Source organism: Penicillium bovifimosum (assembly GCF_028826915.1).
Source record: "Penicillium bovifimosum strain IBT 22155 chromosome Unknown utg000006l_segment0_segment0, whole genome shotgun sequence".
NCBI classification, from domain to species: Eukaryota; Fungi; Ascomycota; class Eurotiomycetes; order Eurotiales; family Aspergillaceae; genus Penicillium; species Penicillium bovifimosum.
Window position 1 is genome coordinate 2,452,410 of NW_026622715.1, and position 19,773 is coordinate 2,472,182.

Sequence of the window (19,773 nt, forward strand, 5' to 3'; positions counted from 1 at the left end):
TTATCTCTTCATCATGGACTCCTTGATCATCTCTATGCGCTCCGCGGTCCCCAATCCCGGCTTGAAATGCGGGTCATTCTTAGCATCTTCCAGCATAGTAGGGGTGACAGTGCCCCAGATTCTCCAGCCCTTATCCTGGTTATTCCAGCGCAGATGCTGAAGCATAACGTGCTCGACGCAGTCCTGCTCCTTAGCCAGAACAACGGATTCTTCCACCTGTGCGCCGGCCTTCTGGATCTTGGTCGTTGTCGTAGACTGTCTGCTCGTGATACGCACGACGATCTGGCGGACGCCGGATTTCGGGATATCGGGAATGGTCGATGCGCGGTCTGAGATGACGCGGATACCGGTGAAGTTTGTGCTGGGTTTGCGGAGGAGTTTGAGTCGCTTCCAGGTTACTTTTTCGTCTTTTGGACGGCGTTCAATCTCTTTGATGAGTTTGTTGGCGATTCCGTCACAGCAGATGGCGCGGATGCGGGCGATGTCACCTCTAAGGTTTGAATCTGGTTAGGTTGCGAGCTGGTGGAAACGGAGGAAGGAAGGAAGGCGTAGGCTTACTCGGCAAAGGCTTTATACATGTTCTGCTGATATTCAGCGGCTGCCTTGCGCCGCTTGAGGAATCCGAGAGGGAGCTTGGCATCCTTTATGCAATACGCGAGCACACTGTTTTATAGTTAGATATGCTTTCGGCAAGTACATGGGTGGATGGTATATGCGGCTTCTTGCTCAATGCAACACGCGGGCGATGGAGTCGTGTCCGAAATTCCGGAACCTTGATCAGGGAACTAACTGACCTGGCGTAGTTTCCGAACCAGCTCTTGAGCCAGGTCCATTCCATATGCCATCTATCGCGCGGTGCCAGGAAGATCGACGGCATATCCCTCCACAGCGGCCGGATGAAGGTACCCGGCATTAGGCCAATGTCGTTTGGGAACTCGTTCGGCTTCATGCCCTTAGTTTTGGTCTTAAAAGAAGGCTGCGCTTGGCTCGGAGGGCGGAAGTTCATTGCTCTCGCGCCGGCCAATTGCTGGGATGTCTGGGCGAAGGTTCGGCAGTGGGATAAACCAGCCACACTGAGCGGGGAAACAAAGGTCCCCGATGGGACAATGCGAGCAGATGTGCCCGCGGGCAGTCGTAGTGTGGACGCCATTGCGAAAACGGGTTGAGAAGAGAGAGAGAAAGTGGTTCCTGGCCGGAGAACGAGAAATCCGCGGAACGGGTCACGTGCTCCGTATGTCGACAGCAACGAACTCGGGCTTATTACGATGACAGCTTCCGTCGAGGGGACAGCATCTGATCTCTCTGGACCCCTTGATGCCGACTAACTTATCGTACAACGAAGCCCAAGGCCCAGAAAATAAACTGCCCCCCGGGGAGAAAAAGACACCGCCCACGCAACTGGGGCTGATATCTGCCAATTAGGGGCCTCGGAAAACAGCTTGACAACAACGAACCCTTCTCGAATAATATTTTCTCAGACGAAACTCGATCGCAACGATCACCCCTCAGAACCACCCTTCTCTTCCTTGCGTGGCGGCCGCATATGCCGCGATTCACAATAAAGGCTGGCTCCTCCTCGACGTAATGCCTCTCCTCCGCCATACACCCCCCACGACCACTCACACCCACGCCCGCGCGGTCCAGACTTGAACTTCGCGCGATCCCCCGCTCCACCCGGCTACCTCGATACCTCTTCCCCTTCACGACCACAGGGCCAATCGGCTAAAGAGGTGGCTTCCCATTCTGTTTCAACACCCGAGCCGCCGTCCCCGACTTCCTCAACTTCCCATACCCCACTCAGCAGTGATGGACACAGCGCGCCGTCTGCGCTGCACCCGCGCGTCGCTGTCATCCTGGGCGTAGACCGCAGGTGGTATATTCCGCTGCTTGTATGTCGGGCTCTGAGTACGCTGCCGGCGCTTTGGTGGGGGTTGCGATGCGCTTTTACTTTCCTCGCTGAGTTGCTACATATCAGACCTGGGATGGGACGGGAGGGGTGGACGGCGGCGATTGTCGGTAGTGTTGGACAGGAATGGGATGTTGAGAGGAGATTCCGTGTGACGGAGGTAGCATTGGCTATTATGTGGGTAAGTGATATCTCTTTCAATATACTACTTACTGGTGTTCATGCACTCAGATCTGATACTGACTACTCAACAGTGCTGTGCATCCGCATATCTTTCCTATTTCTTCGCTGATTGCATGATGTCTCGATGGTGCGTCCTTGTCTCTTTCTCGGAGGTATGCTGCATATAACCATACTCACACATTATCCCAGGCTTTTGAACTACACCCCACCAGCCGTCGTAATCCGCCTCCTAACGACCAACGGCCTGATTGCATACATAACTTCGTGGGTCCTCTACCTATCCGGAGCATCCTCAGACCCCCGACTCCTTTTACCAGCCTGGATCTCCATAACAACTGTGAGTGGGACTTATATATATCTCTCCCAAATAACAACAGAACAACCGCTGACCCACATCACAGTCCCTAACCTTCGTCTACCACGCAACCCAAAACCATGCAACGATAAAGCGCGAAACAGCAGCATCGTTACTGGTCGTTTCCGTCGCAAGCTTCCTAAGCATGTCCTCGCTGTTAATGCAGCTGCATCTAACGCGAGAGAATGAACCCGAAGTCCCTGTTTTCGTTATCACTCGCAAACTGTGGGACTGGGCTGTGGCTATCTTTATGCGTATGCGAGTCGCGGATGACCGTCTACCTGTTGGGGAGCTGTAGCTTACTGGTTGTGGGTTTGTTGCGATATTCCTGTCCTTTCTTGTTTCCAATTCTTCCCTTCTCTTTTACTTTACAGGCCATCTTATAAATTTGCTTTCGTTTCACAGTCCGGACAAGCTGGATGAGCGTTCTTGGCCAGACCAGTTGAGGATTTGTACATTTTGGGATTTGGTTTTGTTCTAAGACGAGCTTGAGTTCTTGTCGAGTTCTTTGATTTCTGTGCTCTATACCCCTGGCCTAGGGAATGTCTTCTTTTCATACATGGCGATCTTTGATAGACCTGATTTAGCTATTACTCTCTTTTGGGGCTGGGCAGTGCAAAGCTCCGGGATAAACACCACACTTACACCACACTTGTTACATCTTATATCGGTTAGGGTTCTACAAATGACTTCATGTTGCCATGCTAGGGTGACGCTAGATAGCAGTTGAGATTCCTTGTTTCCAAGTAATAAACTGCGGCGCCAAAAAGAGTAAGAATGGCACCAAGATCAACGAAGACGGTAAAGACCGAGACAACGAATCAGCAGAAGCATGCCCCCAGTTCAGCTGGATCTCCTCGACAAGTCAGACTGACAAAGTGACCATTGGATTGCAATGAGCAATACGGGTAACAGGCCTCTTCCAAAAGGAAGAAAAAAAGCGAAACACACGTGAAGTCATAGAAAATGAAAAAAAGTAATTGTCTGTCTATGCAGATAATATGGGTATCTACCAACGCCTCGTTCCATCATAATCCCGTCCTAGAATAGCTGTCGAACCAGCCCGCTCTTCCAACCGACCATGCGGGAATAGTCAGTAGGGGGCATACAGCTGTAGCGGGTCACTTCGACAAAGGCCCAGGTTGAACACGCCAGGCACAAAGTGGTGGGTGAGAAAGCAAGACATTCGATCGAGTGAAGGCCAGTACTGCGTACTGCGTACGGCCGGCGGATGGAGGATGCTTCCTACCCCACCGCTCACGGGGCGACATAAACTGGGAAGAGGGGACTGGAACAAGGCATGATGTTGGTGGGACGATTAGAAACCGTGGACCTAAAAGATGAGACGTTAGGCGGTGGTCTTGGTGATCGAAAGGAGAGGCGGGGTAGCAACATACCTTGATGGTCTTGGCATCAAGCTCGAGTCCATCCTTGTCAGTCAGGAACTCCTGGACATCCTTTCTCTGATCTCCCTGCAACTGGATCACCTCGCCCATCTCAGTGTCAGTGACGATGGTGCCATTGCAAGCTATAAATACAGTTAGTATTTGGTCATTAGACAGTCAAGACCGGTCAAGGCACATACCGAACTTCTTCTTGATGACCTTGAGAATCTTCTTCTGGTCGAATTTCTTGGGAAGACCCTGAACAGTGGTCAGAGTCTTACGACCATTGCGCTCTGTTGTGACAAGTAGTTAGCAAGTACGTCCCTTTTTAGCGCCGGCGAGTCGCAATGATAGCGATAGGCGGTGACGACAGAAGATTAGGAGAATAAAGACGTACGCTGAATCCGTATGTGGATATAGTTCTGAGACTGTTTAGTCTCGCCGGTATCTTCGTCGGCTTCGGCGAAGGGGTCTGGCAGATGTACAGGTCAGCCTCAGTTCGGTACGAGATGTCTACCCCGCCGCAGCGAGCCTCGGTGGGACAGAGGTGGGGAAGAGCTGAAATCCAGTCTCGACACTAAACACGATAAAAAAAGGCATTTCTCATCATGACGAGTGACGAAATGGTGGATATGCGTGCATGTGGGGGGTGGTTGAGACCAGGCACGCGCCCAGGAGGGGAAGAGTGGCGAACTCACCGAAGGTCTTGAGGTTTTCGATGGACATAAACTCGGCCTTTTCGTAAAAAACGGCGTTTAAAATGGGTATTGGTAAAGAGAACGAAGGGGGAGATTCAATATCTCTGTAAAAGACTGGGGCGTGTGTGGTTAAGAGAGGAGATGCTATGGTAGAAGAATGGGAGAGAAGAGCGGCAGAGCCTTTTGAGGCAAGAGTCACGTTGTGGGGAAGGCGGTGTGTGACTAAGCGACCATGCCCGGGACATGACACATCTAAATAAGGAACCATCTTTAACGTGGCAATCATACTGTACGCAGTGTACTGTGTACATATACATTTGTTCTAATTCAAACTGGCAGGTAGATGGTGGCAAGTAAGACGCGTATATCCTTGCTTGTGGGCACAAGGCGAACTCGGGTTGTGTATTGGTACAGCGTTATGAACAGATAATGGGTGGAGATCACTTCAGACGAGTTCAGACTGCCTTAGAATATTATGGTCCGTAAACAATCGATCCATTGTGGTTGAAGCAAGTTTGTGGAATTATAGTACGTGTTGGAGGAAGCAAGTATCGACGGCGATCGAGTGTTTAAGAGGAGGGCGATGCGGCCGCAGCGGTACCCCCAGGGGCTTGCGGGGGCAAGAATAGAGGGAAGTAGGTCTGCAGTGATCTGTTAGATTGCAAAAATCACGATGCTGTAGGTTCGGAATACATACCACAATCAAGGCCATCACTATACCACGTCGTGTGTTAGTTTTGTGAGAACGAGAGGGCAATGGAGCGCAACGTACAAGACATGAAAACCGACATATAAGCCGGTGTAGAGGCGTTCTTCTTCTGGTCTGGGGATTCACCCAACCAAGACTGAAGGGAGAAGACGAATGACAACCTATGTCCGAGTCAGACAGTTCTGGGAGCTCGACAATTGGTCGTCTTGCGCTTACCATCCAATCATGCTGTGTCGCATGGAGTCGTCAATAGTGTCCTAAATTCATGTAAGATGCGCAGCTTACCGGTTGCGTGTGAACATCTAAAGAATCGTGGTTAGTTGAGCTGTTGAGCTGTTGAGCTGACGGATCCCGGGGGACGACTTACGGCGGCCATGGGCAGAGTGCTCGACATTGTGCCTGTAGGGTAGTTCAAGTCAGTCTTCACAGTCTCTCGTACGGTCGGATCGTATTGCAGTGAAGATATCGCGTACTGGAGATATCAGCATCGCTGCTGCTCTTGGGAGGATCGACATAGGGGAGAGCTTCTCAATGTTAGCTTCTGACTGATCGAGGGGACAATCCCAAGACCTACCCAGGTCAGCCCTGCGCATATCTTTCTTTGACGCCATTGTGTTGAGATGTGATATTATGAAGGTGGGTTGAGGTCCAGAAGGATCAAACTGGCCACCCCGTGCCAAGGCGGTGCCCGTAATTTGGGCTCGACTTGCCGGTACCCCGGATTGGATATCTCCGGCCCCCGGGTCAGAACATTCTTCTTAGGATTTATGTACAAAGTGCATATTGTCTACTCCGTATTGAAATAAGAAATATACCCATAATTAGTTATGTTTCATTGATCTACTTCATTTAAGAATAGCCAGCTGGAGCAGTGATCGGGGTAATCTAGGTAGGTCGAGATACGTCCGCTGACAGATGATAGGACCGATGTACTCCCGTCTAGAAATAGATATTCACATACACCAAAATCCAGCCCACCGAGCAAACAGGGCATGTGTAATGACCTGGACATGTTGCAGCCTGTAGATCGGTGTGATTCCTGTGCATCGATCACTTGCTATCTAACCTGGTCCAGCCTATGTAAGTAGGCCAACGCATGTCGATTATACTCACTGCCCCTTGCAGTTAACATACTACAGTACTACTTTGGAACCTGATTATGTGCGTACATCGTCGATGTAGATCCACGGCATCTGGGATAGGCTAGCGGGTAGACGATGATCGACACTCCTCGGCATTTGATGGTGCTAATAAGCCTACTGTGCTAGATCGAGTCAAACACGCCACGATGCAGCAGATAACGAAAAAAAAGGGCAGTTTGTGACATCTCACGTCGATCATACTCAACTCAAGCAACCAATCGAATAGGATGCAATGTTCCGATGGGCCCGAGTCGGAATGTAGCCTTAGGTTTGGTGACCCATTTGAAAGTCCTGGAGGCCTCGGGGATTACGCCAAGAGAGAAGGGGAACGGCCCTTGGACCTCTAGATTGCGTAACGAGATAGGTCTTGTAACTATTGAGGACAATGCGATAGTGCAAATGACTAAAGAGAGACAGACTCACTACTGTCACTAGATAGGGGGAGAGAGGAGATTCCGCGGACCGATAGATGATCGGAGATATCTTAGGCCATGAGGGGGGAGTATTAGGCCACAATAGAGGCCATAAAGCACTATTAACCGGGCATAAAATGGATCTCCGGCAATGACCCCCGAGGTCGGATCAAAAGGGGGAAATAAGCCCGGAGTCACGTTCAAATTGAAATCAGATGGAGAAGAATAGAAGAATGAGAGTGAATAGAAGAGATGAATGTAGTAAATCCGAGTATTAGTTAGCTAACTCATAAATCATATGATGTTGTAGTCTGTGTGTACGGAGTACTTCGTAAGTACGGAGAGGAACACAAGCGCATTCCGTCGATCCTTGACTTACGTGATTATCTTATGTCTTCCAAGGCTGGGACTTCTGTACTTGTACAACCCTACACTTCACCTTTTCCTTTCTTTTTTACTTAACAGAACGTATCCTGTCCCATCTCCGATTGATCGACCCTCCCCCAGACACCCGCCCCAGGTCCTCCCCGATCCGCGCCATCAGTTCATCCTTCGACCGAACCAGCCCTATCGAACTCGCGCAATTTACATCAATTCTGATTCTGACCTCGAATTACTCGAAATTATATGTCGCCTGGATGACCCGAATACTTCACCCTCGGGACACATCATGAGCTGAAGATGATCCCCCATTCATCTGCCGGCGGCCAATCGTGGGGCCACCCTCTGCGAACATTCAATGGCGGCCCCGGACGGCTTGATAATGCGCAGATGTTAGGGCAATATGACCACCAGTCCGACAGGTCAGCCTCCATCTTGCAGCCGCCGTCCCGACAACCCGGCGTTGTAGACCTGACCGCAGGCGGTCCAGAGTCGCAAGAGAGAGAACCACCCCCGAAACGACCGAGATTGGACCTCCCCAGTGGAGCAAGCATGGCGGATACTGGCGCGGGAAGCATAGAGGCGAGAAATACACCTGCAAGCGCAACGCGACCTGCAGTCTCCTGGCGCGGCCGGCCGGTCTGGTCTTTCCAGGCTGTTGTGTCGGAAATGCCGAGCAATGAGAACCGAGGCGATAGCGCCGCAGGATTGAAGTCTTCGACACCACCTCCGTTGCCGGCCCAGCCTTGGAGGATTCCTCCGGTGGCCGAACCCGAGGCAAGCGCTGTCGTGAGGTCGAGGGAAAGCTCCCCAGTCGGGGAGGTACAGACGACCCCATATCGCATGGAGACTCCGTCTGTCGCCCCAGTTTACCAAGGACGAAGTAAGTGAAAACTTTAGACTCACAAGTTGTAACTATCGGACTGATGCCCGATTCTAGAGCCCGCCGATTTCGCCCCATGGACTGGTAACCACCCGGAGGATGTCCTGAACGAACAGACCGCGAAACAAGGCTATTATGACCGCACGCAAGTCTCCCAGAACGAATCGAATACAGCGCGTCCAGCATTGTATGCGCAGCTCAAACACCGCACAGGGATGCAAATTCTCTCATCCGTCTTCGCTTCGGCATTGGAGAAACGACAAATTCACAATACCGTTCACGCTCCGTCGACCTTCAAACCGCCCCCGCGTGTTACCCTAACCGACAACAAGCGCGAGGCATGGCTTCGGGATCTCGCCAACCCGTCTGTGCCCCTGCGTAGGCTGAGTCGAACCATTCCTCACGGCATCCGTGGCAAGATCCTGCTGGACCAGTGTCTTGGCAAATGGATTCCTGTTGCACGTGCTATATGGCTGGCGAAATGTGTTGGTGCCAATGAAATTCGTGCGTTCAAGCGGAAAGGTACAAGTGGTGCTTTAGCCCTTGGATTAGAGGCGAAATGGGTACGAGACTGGACGACGAATGTTCAGCAATTCGTCGAAGGGGTGTTTGCTGCTCCCAAGTCCGAGGATTGGAAGGCAAAGATGACATACGCGTAAGTGGCTCTGGACTATTGGTAAATTACGCGCAATTTCCTGACTTTCATCTTCAGTACCGGGTTAGCTGCTCGTTTGTTCTCCGAGGGCTTACTGGACCATGACCAATTCCTAGAATGGTTCTTGTCTTCCTTCGAGGCAGCTTCTCTGGGCACTGTTCCGATCTGGCTATTAATGCTTGGGATATACTGGAATAGCATAATGCGCTTTCGGCGACAGGGTCGGCGATTGACGGAACTACTGCTAGAAAAAGTGCGACAGGTGCGTCAAGATCAACTATTTATCCTGTGTCGACGATCACATACTGACAGCTGGTGGTAGGCGTCCGAGGCTAAATTACCTCAACTTCAACCTCTCATCGACCGCCTTTCTCGCTTTATAAAAAAGCTGGTTCGTGATCATACGTCCTCGTTGCTACTGCCAAATTGCTGGGAGACGTATAAAGAGCAAGTGCTATATGCACTTGATTCAGGGAATGTAGCAGACAAAGCCCTTTACGAGGGCCTCAAAGAGCGCAATACACGAGTACAACGATCCAGACTCTCGAAGAAGACAGCTCAACGCTCGCCACATCAACGCATCGTCCAACCTCTTGACTCCATCCGCTCCGCCCACGATCTCACCTCTATCTCCACTTTTCTCGAGGAATTCGAGGATAAGGCTATCGTAATTTCCAAACTACTGGAATGGGTCTCCACGCCCTTCCGCCATGGGGTCTGTCGGGTTTTCATTGGCGTTCGCCTGCTCCGCAAGTGGAAATTGGCTGGCGTCGATGTAGACAGCCATATACTTACTTTCCTCTCGCGTGGGGTTACCAACCAAAAGCTCAGCATGGAGCAGATCTATCATGTCGTCTCTGAACTTGTCAGGTCACAGACATTCTCAGTTGGCCGCTATCTTCAATGGCTGATGGCGCGAGGTGTTACTAATACGTCTTCGGCTGAGGTGCGCAAGGTAGGCTTCAAACCCAAAGCTTATGTATTCTGATGACTGACAAATGCTTAGTTAAAGGACTTGCCAATTGATATCGGGCTGATAGCTCAACTCCCTGTTAGCCGTCTCCCAGAACACGTTGGTAATCTGCGCAGTACCCTGCTCGCTCGAACGGGGCTCTCTCCTTCGGAGGAGACAATGGCTGTCAAAAACGTGAAAAATATCATCAGCCAGCGTCTGCCTGGTATCTTTGGTGTTAGCGAAACTGCCGCAATGGCCCTAGACTCACTACCGCCAGACCTACCCTGGGCCGTCAAAGCAGAGGTTGGCCAGTGGCTACGTCGTGCAATTGCGGAACACAACCGGAGCGCAGAGTAAGTCTTTGATTTTTTTCTTTCCTTGGCCAATCCCTTTGCTAACCCCCAAGTAGGTCGACCAGCAAAGCGTATTTTCCCGTTGACCATGCTTCTGTGGTGTCTGCACTGACTCCCATTGAGTTCTATACGGCCCGCGAGGTTCTCGAATCATTTGGAGATATCTCAATGCTGGCAGATGTGTTGAAGTTCTCGTCTAGTTGCAGCGACAGCACAGTTCTCGCCTCGGTTGCAGATACCATGAATTGCCATTTCGACTCCCTTGGTGTGATTGGCGCTACAAGTGACCTTTTCCGGAGACTCATTGATGCATACGCCAGCATCAAGAGACATGAAATGCCAAGCCTCGATCTGATATTTTCTTTGATCGAGCTTGGTTTGCGTATACCGAGTGAGATCAATACTGTATCCATTCTTCGCCAAGACCTATCTCGCATGGAGAACAGGTCTATCATCGCCGCGTGTTCCCCGGTATCCGACCACATCCCTGATGGCCTTGGTGACGTTGATCCGCTTATCCGAGACAAGTTGGACCAACTCCTGCAATCGGGAAATGTCATAGATGAGCCAACTTTGGACGCAGTGTTCCGCGCCCTCGCAAAACACCTGGAGTCTGATGATGGTCATCCCATCCTGTCAGCGAACGATACCTGCCGTTACCTTGCACAGCTTAGGTCTTTCCACCCGAAGCATTTCGATGGGATTCTGACCCGGTGGGTCTGTGGCCATTTGCAATCTCCCGAACGCTCGACCTTGTTGCGAATCCTGCCCCCGCTGATCGGTGTTGGATGCGTCACTATCAAGGCTTTTTTGGCTCTTGCAAAGAGGCTCTCTTCCTCCACCCCAGCAACAGTCCCTAATGTCGCCCAACTGCCAGCCGATCTCGTCCAGCTTCTTGTCTCTGGCAGCGAATACAGCAAGTCCGTTGATCTGGTGTCCTATCGTTTTCAATTGGCACAGCAGGAATTCCTGACCAGGAACTCCGATGAAGCTCTGCGAATCATTTGCGATGCCGCATCTTCCAGCCGTTGCGCTTCAACAGGACGAAGTGATTTGGAAAGCTCTATGGTCATCTTGTTACGGGATCTCCTCGTGCGACACCCTGATTATGCAGCACAGAATGGCTTGCAAAAGCTCATGGACCAAACTCCAGCTGCTCTGGGTATTGTCCAGAAAGCGCTGGATCTTCTCTTGGGTGTCGAGTCACAATCCGACAGCAACTCGGTCCTGTCAAAGGTCGAAAAACTTGCCAGTATGACTGACGACTTCTCGCTGCCCTTTTGCCAGCTGAAACTGCAAGTGTTATTCCACGCAGTCTCAGGGCCGGAAGATCGGACGAACATCATTGATGCCATGTTCAAGACTGCAGTGACAGACTGTCGTGCTCATAGATTCCACTGGGTTGACCTGGTTGCACTGATGAGCCCGGACGCGGTCCGCCAAATCCGGGAACGTGCTGAGAAAGAGTTCTTCTCTATTCCGATACTCGAAGAGCCAATAGGTGACATACCTGATTCGCCTGCCAAGCTGCCATCATTGCAAACCGCCAGAATGTATCTCACCATCATCGAAGAGCTCGCGAGCAGCATCCCCGACTCTGGAGCTCCGGCAGTTGCTTCAGTGCTCGTGGAAAAGATGGACTCCCTCCTCCACAAGATCATCGTTATGCACAACAACACTCCTCCCAAGGGTCCAGCCAATCCAGACCGTGCAAGATTCGAGCGCGCCCTCTCCCTCTGGTTCTCCGCTCTCCTCCGCTTAACCGTCCTCCACCGATCCGCCTTCATCCAACCACCCGCAATCCTCAAAACAAACCCCACCCACGAGCAGCTCCGCATTCTAACCTCAATCATCTGCATCGCCCTCTCCCGCCTACCAAGCGACCCTCCCCAACTCTCACCCTCGTCCTCCACAGATATAACCCAAGCAGGGGACACCTTCACCATCCCAACCCTCCTCCAAACCCACGCCCTGGACGTAGCAGCCTCCCTAATCGACATCTTCCCGGACGAAGTCCGCCACCAATGCGCTCGCTTCCTGCGCGAGAAATGTCCCCCTTTCCTACCCTTCCAGAACGACCCGCGCTACATCTACCTCCTCGGCCCAATCGCCGACTCCCACCCAGCCACCACACAAGTCTCAGTCGCATCCCCGGCAGCATCAACACCCGCCTCTGCCCTCTTCCCGGGATCATCACCGGCGCAACCATCTATGCCAGTCCCCGGCCCATCGACCGGCTTATCAGATGACCCGAACGGCATAGCCAGCCGACTCCGTCTTCAACACCGTGGTCGTGTCGTAGGTCCTTACCAGGTCCGTCCGTGGGAATTGCTCGAAGATGCGGCGCCGTTCTTGGGCGTTAATGATACGGCTGTTAATTTGGGGTATTTCGATGCTAGGCGTGTAAGGGCTTGAAATTCTTCTTCCTTCGAAGTGGAACTGGCACTATGTATACTCCATCTCCCTCTTCCTCCATTTATCCCTTCTATCAGCGCTGTTGTCTACCCTATTCCTCACTCCCATTCATTCATCCATCATCGATCATTGAATGCATCCATTACGATCACGTCTATAATTACCATGAGCGTTCGCATATGGGAAATTTGTCTTGTCTTTCATTCATTATCTGTTTTCGCGCTTTTTCTTTTGGGAATATGTCGGCGTTCATCACATTATTCTTCGGCATTTGTTTTTCGTGGCATGCAAGATTGCGAGCACGCATTATGTAAATATCTCATTGGCTTTTACTAACGGCGTTTACATGGGGATTCTGCCGTGTGGCTTATCATACTTCGTACTCAAACTTCATACTTCCAACGCGTACTTCATACTTCGTATGCTACTTTCCATATCTATTGGGGTTCAGGGTCTAGTAGGTACGAATGATTCCGCTATTGGAGAATACACTATTTCGTAGAGAAGGCTGTAGAATTGAAATTTGAAACTGCATACAACGACGATCCATCACCGACTCGAAGCACGACCATATTGTACGTACATGCTCGGCAGCTCGTTTTTTTGTGATTTTCTGGTAAAAGACCATAAAATAGAAAACCTAGCAGATTAAAAACATAAAACGAAAAGCAGGAGAGGTAAGGAGAGAAGGAAAGGGAACGAGGAAGCGGTGGAATGGAGGAGAGAACGAAGACAGGACCAAACAGGAGAACTCAGGAGAAAGCACGAGAAAGCACGAGAAAGCACAAGAAAGCACAAGAAAGCACAAGAAAGCACGAAGAAACAGAAAGGCAAACGAGATAAATCCATAAAGAAAAAACAAAACCGCATAACTTCCTCCATTCTCATCCGCTTCATCATCCCCCGGTTCCTCGTCCACTTCCTCATAAGAAACCAGTGGCCGGAGCCATCATCCCCTTTCGATCAGTAACATTCGCAAATTTATTTCTTAGCAGAAGGACCACTATCGGTGCTGCTCTGGTCATTGGGACCAAAACCTTGACGAGCTCGCAATTCCTCACGACGCTCCCCTTCAAGTTCCATAATGACCTCTTGCAGGAGATGGTCAGGGACACGCGAGTTAGGATCAGCCGCGGCACGCTGCGCGTTGATCTCACGGGTGTACTGCTCAACCGTCTTGCCAGTATCGGTCTTGGGCTGATACTTCTTCTTCAGAGGCTTGCGGTGTTGGAAAGCGTGGCGAGCTAGGAGGTGTTTGTCGTCTGGGAGGGCGGGCTCGAGCCTTCTGGCGACGGGCTTGGTGGGAGTCGATGTGGCAGTGGCCTTGCCTTTGCCCTTGTCCTTGCTTGGAGTACCCTTGTCGGTTGGTGTCAGGGTCTCAGCGGTGTCAGGTGTCCTGGTATCGGCGGAACTCTCTGCGGCTGAGGCCGCAAGGATGGCCTTGGCGCACTCTCGGGACTCATCGGTGTCTGGGGTCTTGGGGCCGGCTTCAGAAGAGGAGCCGGTGCTTTCGTCATGCTTGGATTCGATCTTGAGCGATGCCATGGCCTCATCGATAGGCTGCTCTTTGTTTTCATCGGCTCCAGTGTGAATAGGCTCTTTCTCAGGCTCGGTGGAGTTGCCCTGAGAATCGAGTGTTTTGTTGTCAGTCACAGGGGCAGCAGACTGAGTCTCATCTGTTGGGTTGACTCCTTCCTGAGAATCATCCGGAGCTTGCGCAGGGGCGGGGCGGTCCTCTGTCTTATCAGAGGCAGGCACTGATGAGGCTCCATCGGTGTTCGCATGACGATGCCGGGCCAGTTGACGTCCTCTCTCGTAATCAGAGCTGTCGACTCTAGTCTGCACCAGGGTTGACTCAGAGCCAACCCGATTAGAGGACTCGTCATATCCATCGGGTTCAATTACAGTGCGAGGAGAGGGCGAGTTTCTCTTGTTGCTTTCCATGCTGGAGTGACGACTCTGAGGGAATTGGAAGTTCGGCATGAACGGCGGCGGCTGATTGTAGCCTGGATGCATGTAACCACCAGGATTACCGACCCAGCCTGCCTGAGCACCAGCGTAGTTGTTGGCAGGCAAGTACTCATAATAGCGTCGAATGTGCTCTTCGGTGTCAAATTGCGGTTGGCTCGAGACAATCAAAGGACTGTCAGGATTTGGGGGCAACCGCCGGCGACGTTGAACCACGGCGTTTCCAGGCTGAGGGTTGGTGACGATAGGAGGCAGATAATTGGGAGGCTGGTAAGGTTGATTGCCCATGAACATCGGGTACCCAGGATTTGGCATAGGAGTGTAATCAGCAGGGTATGGGGGAGGTTGAAACTCGGCCATTGGCATTGGGGTCATCATCACAGGCGGACCCGAGAAAGGAGGCACGAAGTTCGGAGCAGGATAGCCCTGCTGGAACTGACCCGGATAGTTCTGAGGGAAGTTGTTGCCCTGGTAGCCCATATTGAAGTTAGGGTTTTGATAACCCGGGTTGAAATTGCCACTGAAGCCCTGAGGGAAGCTATTGCCATTGCCATTGCCATTGTGGTGATGTGTAATCGCGAATGAATCGTGAGGTGAATGGCCTTGGACTCGACCGTCGAAGCTTGGATTTTGACTATGGCCACCATTGCTTGAGAAAGATGCGTTGTGTCTAGGGGGAGCACCAGGACCATTGCGGAAACTGCCTCTGTTGTTGCCACTGAACCATGGACGATTGAAAGGCCTGCGGCCAGAGTTACTGTTGTAGCGCTGATGGCCACGGGTTGGCTGATTGGATGGTCTGTGTCCAGGAGCAGGATAGCCCTGAGAGCCTGGGCCCTCATTGGCATCCATCTCGGTTCTGGTCATGTAGTATTTGCGACTGCTATTGAAGTGCTGAAATGGGAAGTAGTTAGCCAAGTATGAGGAAATTTCGTAAGGTGGATACTTACGGTAAGGGCATCAGCGAAGTCGTCAGGATATGCGAAAGTCACAACACCATATGTAGTTTTGTTGCCGTGGCGGTCGACGTAGTCGTCCTTGATGATGAGGCTCTCGAGACAGCCACGATCGTGCAGGGCAGCAAGAATCTCTTCTCGAGAAATGGGAGCGTCTGTGAGATATCCGAAAAAGGCAGTTCCTATGAGAAAGTGTGAGAAGGTACAGAAGAGAAAGTGCAGAGGAGAGAAAGTGCAATGGAGGAGAGAAGAAGGAGAAAGAGGAAGAAGAGAGAAGGTGCAATGGAGAGAAGAGGGAAGGAACTCACGTCTGGCCTTGGATGACTCCAACCTCAAGGTACGATTATGCAGCCTCAACTCTCCATTTTGTCTAAGCGCTGCTTGTGCACATTTTATGTCCTGTCCATGTTAGTCTGCATTATTTCTTTGTGTTCTCTATCCTGAGGCATATCAAATGGGAGTCACGAGTCACTTACTTCAAACTGAACAAACCCCACGGGAAGTGCCTTATCCTTCGCGGACATTCGAACCTTGACATGGCACTTTCCAAAGGGAGAGACCAGGGTAGTAAGATCTTCCTCTAACTGTTCAAGAGTATACCTAATCGAAAGGCTTGACGGATTTCGTTAATATCTGGAGTATCAGAATGGACGGGTCAATACTTACTTCCCCACAAAGACACAGGCATCCGGCAGGAAAAGTCCCTGTGCATTTCCCTTGCTTGGCTTTTGATTCAGACGATCAGCACGAGGAGAAAATCTAGGCTTGGCTGGCTCAGAATCAGTTTCTTGTGGAGTGCTGAGCTGCGAGCTATTGGTATCAGGTTCACTCGTGTCCGAAGAGCCATTATCGTGGCCTTCTTCCCTTGGGACGACAGTCTCCGGGCTAATAGACTCGGTGCCAGTGGGTTCGACGTAATGTAGAACCATTTTAGACGATACTGCACAGTATATGTGGTATGTGTGCTGGGATGAACGAATGTGATTTAAGCTGTAGTAAGTGAGAGTAGTGAGTGAGAGAAGTGAGAGTGTTGTAAGACTATGAACTTGGATAGGATGAGAAAGAGGTAAGAGAAAGTCGAGGCGGAGAGAGTGTAGTGTTCAGCTATAACTACAGAAGAAAAGGACCTCCGCCGCCCAATTAGGATGATAATGAACCTGTCCGCTTTGTAGGCCCAGCACCGACATAAGTATGGGCCTCAAATCTCTGTAAAGTCCGGGGCAAAACTCTAAAATGAAACATATAGCATCAGATATTGAGTCACAGCAGGCATCTGCCCATACTGTGGCAATCCAGTGTCCGTTGGACCAGCGGTCCATCATCGATAGTGCGGAAAAGTCCATGACTCTTTAGATAGAGTTGGCAACAAACCCTGGATATCCTAGTGTATCCAGAGAAAGTGATCCCACGTAATGCCTCTTCAGGTGTCGGACTGCGAAGTATGACTAGACAAAATATGTCCATGAGGATCAGAATGTCGTCAGTTGTCCAGCAAAGTGCATCTGGGCATGGCAGTTGATACCTAAGCACGGCAATCCAGATCTCAGCTTTCAGCCACCAGGAAGAAATTAAATTCCAGTTTCTGGCTTAGGCCTGTCAAACGAGAATACTTAGCTTTGATCTTGAGATTGTATCCCTGGGACACAGGAGCCTGACAGGCAGTCGCAAGTTGCAACATAGTGACGTTTAGTAATTAATAAGAAGGCCATCTTCCCAACTAAAAGTACATGCCTATCAAATGTCACTCATTGATTCTATGAGAAAAGTGAAGCAAAGAAAAACACTTCATTGTATAGACATACAAAGAGAGAGGAGATCCAACTTAGGGTAAAGCTGACGTTCTAGAAGATCATCTTGGCAAACAATTCAAACAACCCAAACATCCCAAACAAAGCTATCTTATCGGTCCCGTGCACGCCACCTCGGATGGGCGACATCATTGAAACATCGACCTTGAACTCCTGCCGGACTTTTTCTCTCGTCACAATTTCAATTACCTCACGATGTTCCCAACCCGACGCTTAGCCCAGGGCGGATTCTTCAAACGTAGTGCCGACGAGTTCGGCCGACTGTCCAGGATTGGTAAGTTAAGCTACGTCAATACCGTTTCCTGCAGCTCACCTGACATTTGGCGCAGCCTGGAACACGGAAACCCTTCACACTCCTACCAAACCTTATACCCTCCTTAATTTCGAAGATGAAGAAACCGTCAAAGGATGCAAGACCATGGCCGACCGTGCAGTGGGTGGCTTCAGCACCGCCAGCCTAGACTACGAACCTGCCGAACCTTCTTCCAACACACCATCACATGCCCGCTTCCACGGTAGCATCTCAACCAAACTTCCAGACAACTGGCGTGTAGAAAGAACCGGTAAGTTTCATTTGCAACATGCCGAGGCATAGGCTATACACGGAGCAATTAAGAGCAAACTCATCAGAGTTTCAGAAATTAAAATCCAAACTAATTCGCGCATTCCAGGCTACGCTGCCTTCCGCAATCAAGATCGGGGCTACTGGCTATTCGGCAAGCTCTTTTGGGACGTCGATCCTTACGCCTATCTCGCACTGCGGATCAAGTCCGATGGTCGGCGGTACACTGTCAACGTGCAGACCGAAGCTGTCGTAGAGACCGATATCCACCAGCACAGATTATATACACGCCACCACCGCGTGCGCGAAGTGACATCGTCGGATGACGCATATAGTTTCCAGGCCGACTCCCCCGATTCTGTTGACGAGTTATATCCCAACGGCTTGCCTGCTGCGCTCTCGGATGTTCCGCCTGAATCAACTATCATGTCTACGTCGACTAGTACGACGACATCTGGCTCGAGCGGGTGGGAGACGGTACTTCTGCCGTTCAACTCGTTCGTGCGCACGAACCACGGTTTCGTCATCGAGCCCCAGACTTCTCTGACTCGGCAGCGTGTGAAGAGTATTGGAATTGGTCTTACGGATCGTGTTGAGGGGCCGTTTGATTTGCGCATTCATAAGATTTGGGCTACTAATGGCATTAGTGAGGCGGAGTTTGAAGAAGAGCGCCGTATCTGTGGTGAGAATGCGCTGCCTCTCGACGAGGGTGTCCAGTCAGGTTGGACCGATATGCCTCAAGAGAAACCTGTGAAGGAGATCAAGCAGAATAAGCAGCAGGATCGCGGCTCCGCTAAGGGTCTCAAGGGGTTGAAGGGTGAATGGGAGGAGTAAAGGTCAAAGACCGACAATCTGTACATTAATCTGCCAAAGCAACTTTTGGACATCACATTAGAATTCATTCCCGTCCTGACTTCATAACAAATACATAAATCTAAAGTCAAGTTATCTCTATCCCTGACGGCTAACTGGCCTCATCCAGGGCATATACATCTAGTTCGTAGTGCCTCCAGTGATCTTCTCCCAAGCTTCCTGGTACTTCTCCGCCGTCTTGAGGGCAATGTCATCGGGCATGCGCACACCCTCTTTACCCTTCAGACCCTGGCTCACCAACCAGTCACGCAGGAACTGCTTGTCAAAGCTAGCCTGTCCACGACCAATCTCGTAGGACTCCTTAGGCCAGAAGCGAGAGGAGTCAGGCGTCAAGACTTCATCAGCCAAGACGACCTCACCAGTCTCCTCGTCGACGCCAAACTCGAACTTGGTATCGGCGATAATGACGCCGCGCTTGAGAGCGTACTCATGCGCCGTCTTGTAGAGCTCAACAGCCATCTTGGCGACAATTGCGGCGTAGCGTTCACCGAGGATGGCGACAGCTATGAGAGGAAGATCGTGTTAGTTCGAGTCTTTCGTATACTATACAGATAATGTCCAAAAAGAGCATACCTTGATCGGGATGAATGTTTTCATCGTGCTCGCCCTGCTCTGCCTTCGTGCTGGGGGTGTAGATAGGGCCGTCCGGGAAAGCTTGGCTCTCCTGCAGACCGGCGGGGACCTTAATTCCATGCACGGTTCCGGACTTCTTGTACTCATTCCATGCCGAGCCGGTGATGTATCCACGGACAATTGCCTCGATGGGGAGAATGCGCAGCTTGCGCACTTGCATACTGCGGTTTTGTAGGACGGGGCGGAGGTGTTCCGGGATCTGGGGCGGGAGGTCGAGGGTGATGAAGTGGGTGCGGAGCGAGGGGTTGGCCTCCGTCAGGGTCTTGAACCATGTTTGCGTGCAGAGAGTGAGAAGAACGCCCTTGTTGGGGATTCCCTATGAAGACCGCGCGTTAGCAGACATAACCAGCTAAGCAATGGCGGAAGGGAAGTGTACATTCTCCATAATCACATCGTAGGCGGAGATGCGATCACTCGCAACGAAGAGGAGGGTCTTATCGTCGACCTCGTAGAGGTCGCGGACCTTGCCTCGAGCAATGAGCGGCAAAGTGCCCTCCAAATCCGTAGTCGTCAGAGCCTGAGCCATTGTGCAGTTGAATT

The 19,773-nt window shown here is 51.2% G+C and overlaps 8 protein-coding genes across 8 annotated transcripts; 3 read left to right on the forward strand and 5 right to left on the reverse strand.

Moving 5' to 3' along the window:
- On the reverse strand, window positions 1-1,150 carry N7515_008570 (uncharacterized protein; the record flags this gene model as incomplete). Its single annotated transcript, XM_056669314.1, has 3 exons — window positions 1-490; window positions 559-663; window positions 795-1,150. 3 exons carry the CDS (start codon window positions 1,148-1,150, stop codon window positions 1-3), a joined length of 951 nt encoding a protein of 316 aa, XP_056519144.1.
- Window positions 1,151-1,565: 415 nt separating this feature from the next.
- On the forward strand, window positions 1,566-2,742 carry N7515_008571 (uncharacterized protein; the record flags this gene model as incomplete). Its single annotated transcript, XM_056669315.1, has 4 exons — window positions 1,566-2,087; window positions 2,161-2,216; window positions 2,279-2,426; window positions 2,491-2,742. 4 exons carry the CDS (start codon window positions 1,566-1,568, stop codon window positions 2,740-2,742), a joined length of 978 nt encoding a protein of 325 aa, XP_056519145.1.
- A 1,020-nt stretch (window positions 2,743-3,762) lies between these two features.
- Window positions 3,763-4,555, reverse strand: N7515_008572 (translation initiation factor eIF1; the record flags this gene model as incomplete). Its single annotated transcript, XM_056669316.1, has 5 exons — window positions 3,763-3,777; window positions 3,842-3,972; window positions 4,030-4,122; window positions 4,227-4,301; window positions 4,528-4,555. 5 exons carry the CDS (start codon window positions 4,553-4,555, stop codon window positions 3,763-3,765), a joined length of 342 nt encoding a protein of 113 aa, XP_056519146.1.
- Window positions 4,556-5,096: 541 nt separating this feature from the next.
- Window positions 5,097-5,847, reverse strand: N7515_008573 (uncharacterized protein; the record flags this gene model as incomplete). The annotated part of the gene is made up of 8 exons (XM_056669317.1): window positions 5,097-5,168; window positions 5,225-5,241; window positions 5,300-5,397; window positions 5,453-5,464; window positions 5,522-5,538; window positions 5,604-5,635; window positions 5,710-5,760; window positions 5,811-5,847. 8 exons carry the CDS (start codon window positions 5,845-5,847, stop codon window positions 5,097-5,099), a joined length of 336 nt encoding a protein of 111 aa, XP_056519147.1.
- Window positions 5,848-7,472: 1,625 nt separating this feature from the next.
- Window positions 7,473-12,433, forward strand: N7515_008574 (uncharacterized protein; the record flags this gene model as incomplete). The annotated part of the gene is made up of 6 exons (XM_056669318.1): window positions 7,473-8,055; window positions 8,113-8,710; window positions 8,768-8,972; window positions 9,033-9,665; window positions 9,717-10,018; window positions 10,075-12,433. 6 exons carry the CDS (start codon window positions 7,473-7,475, stop codon window positions 12,431-12,433), a joined length of 4,680 nt encoding a protein of 1,559 aa, XP_056519148.1.
- Window positions 12,434-13,414: 981 nt separating this feature from the next.
- Window positions 13,415-16,295, reverse strand: N7515_008575 (uncharacterized protein; the record flags this gene model as incomplete). The annotated part of the gene is made up of 5 exons (XM_056669319.1): window positions 13,415-15,295; window positions 15,352-15,539; window positions 15,666-15,756; window positions 15,834-15,969; window positions 16,024-16,295. Coding segments are annotated over 5 exons (2,568 nt in total), but the record flags the coding sequence as incomplete, so codon positions are not given.
- A 1,065-nt stretch (window positions 16,296-17,360) lies between these two features.
- Window positions 17,361-18,561, forward strand: N7515_008576 (CIA30 family protein; the record flags this gene model as incomplete). The annotated part of the gene is made up of 3 exons (XM_056669320.1): window positions 17,361-17,439; window positions 17,495-17,728; window positions 17,837-18,561. 3 exons carry the CDS (start codon window positions 17,361-17,363, stop codon window positions 18,559-18,561), a joined length of 1,038 nt encoding a protein of 345 aa, XP_056519150.1.
- Window positions 18,562-18,720: 159 nt separating this feature from the next.
- N7515_008577 (phosphoribosylaminoimidazolesuccinocarboxamide synthase) lies at window positions 18,721-19,759 on the reverse strand (the record flags this gene model as incomplete). Its single annotated transcript, XM_056669321.1, has 3 exons — window positions 18,721-19,103; window positions 19,174-19,549; window positions 19,610-19,759. 3 exons carry the CDS (start codon window positions 19,757-19,759, stop codon window positions 18,721-18,723), a joined length of 909 nt encoding a protein of 302 aa, XP_056519151.1.
- Between the last annotated feature and the right edge of the window lie 14 nt (window positions 19,760-19,773).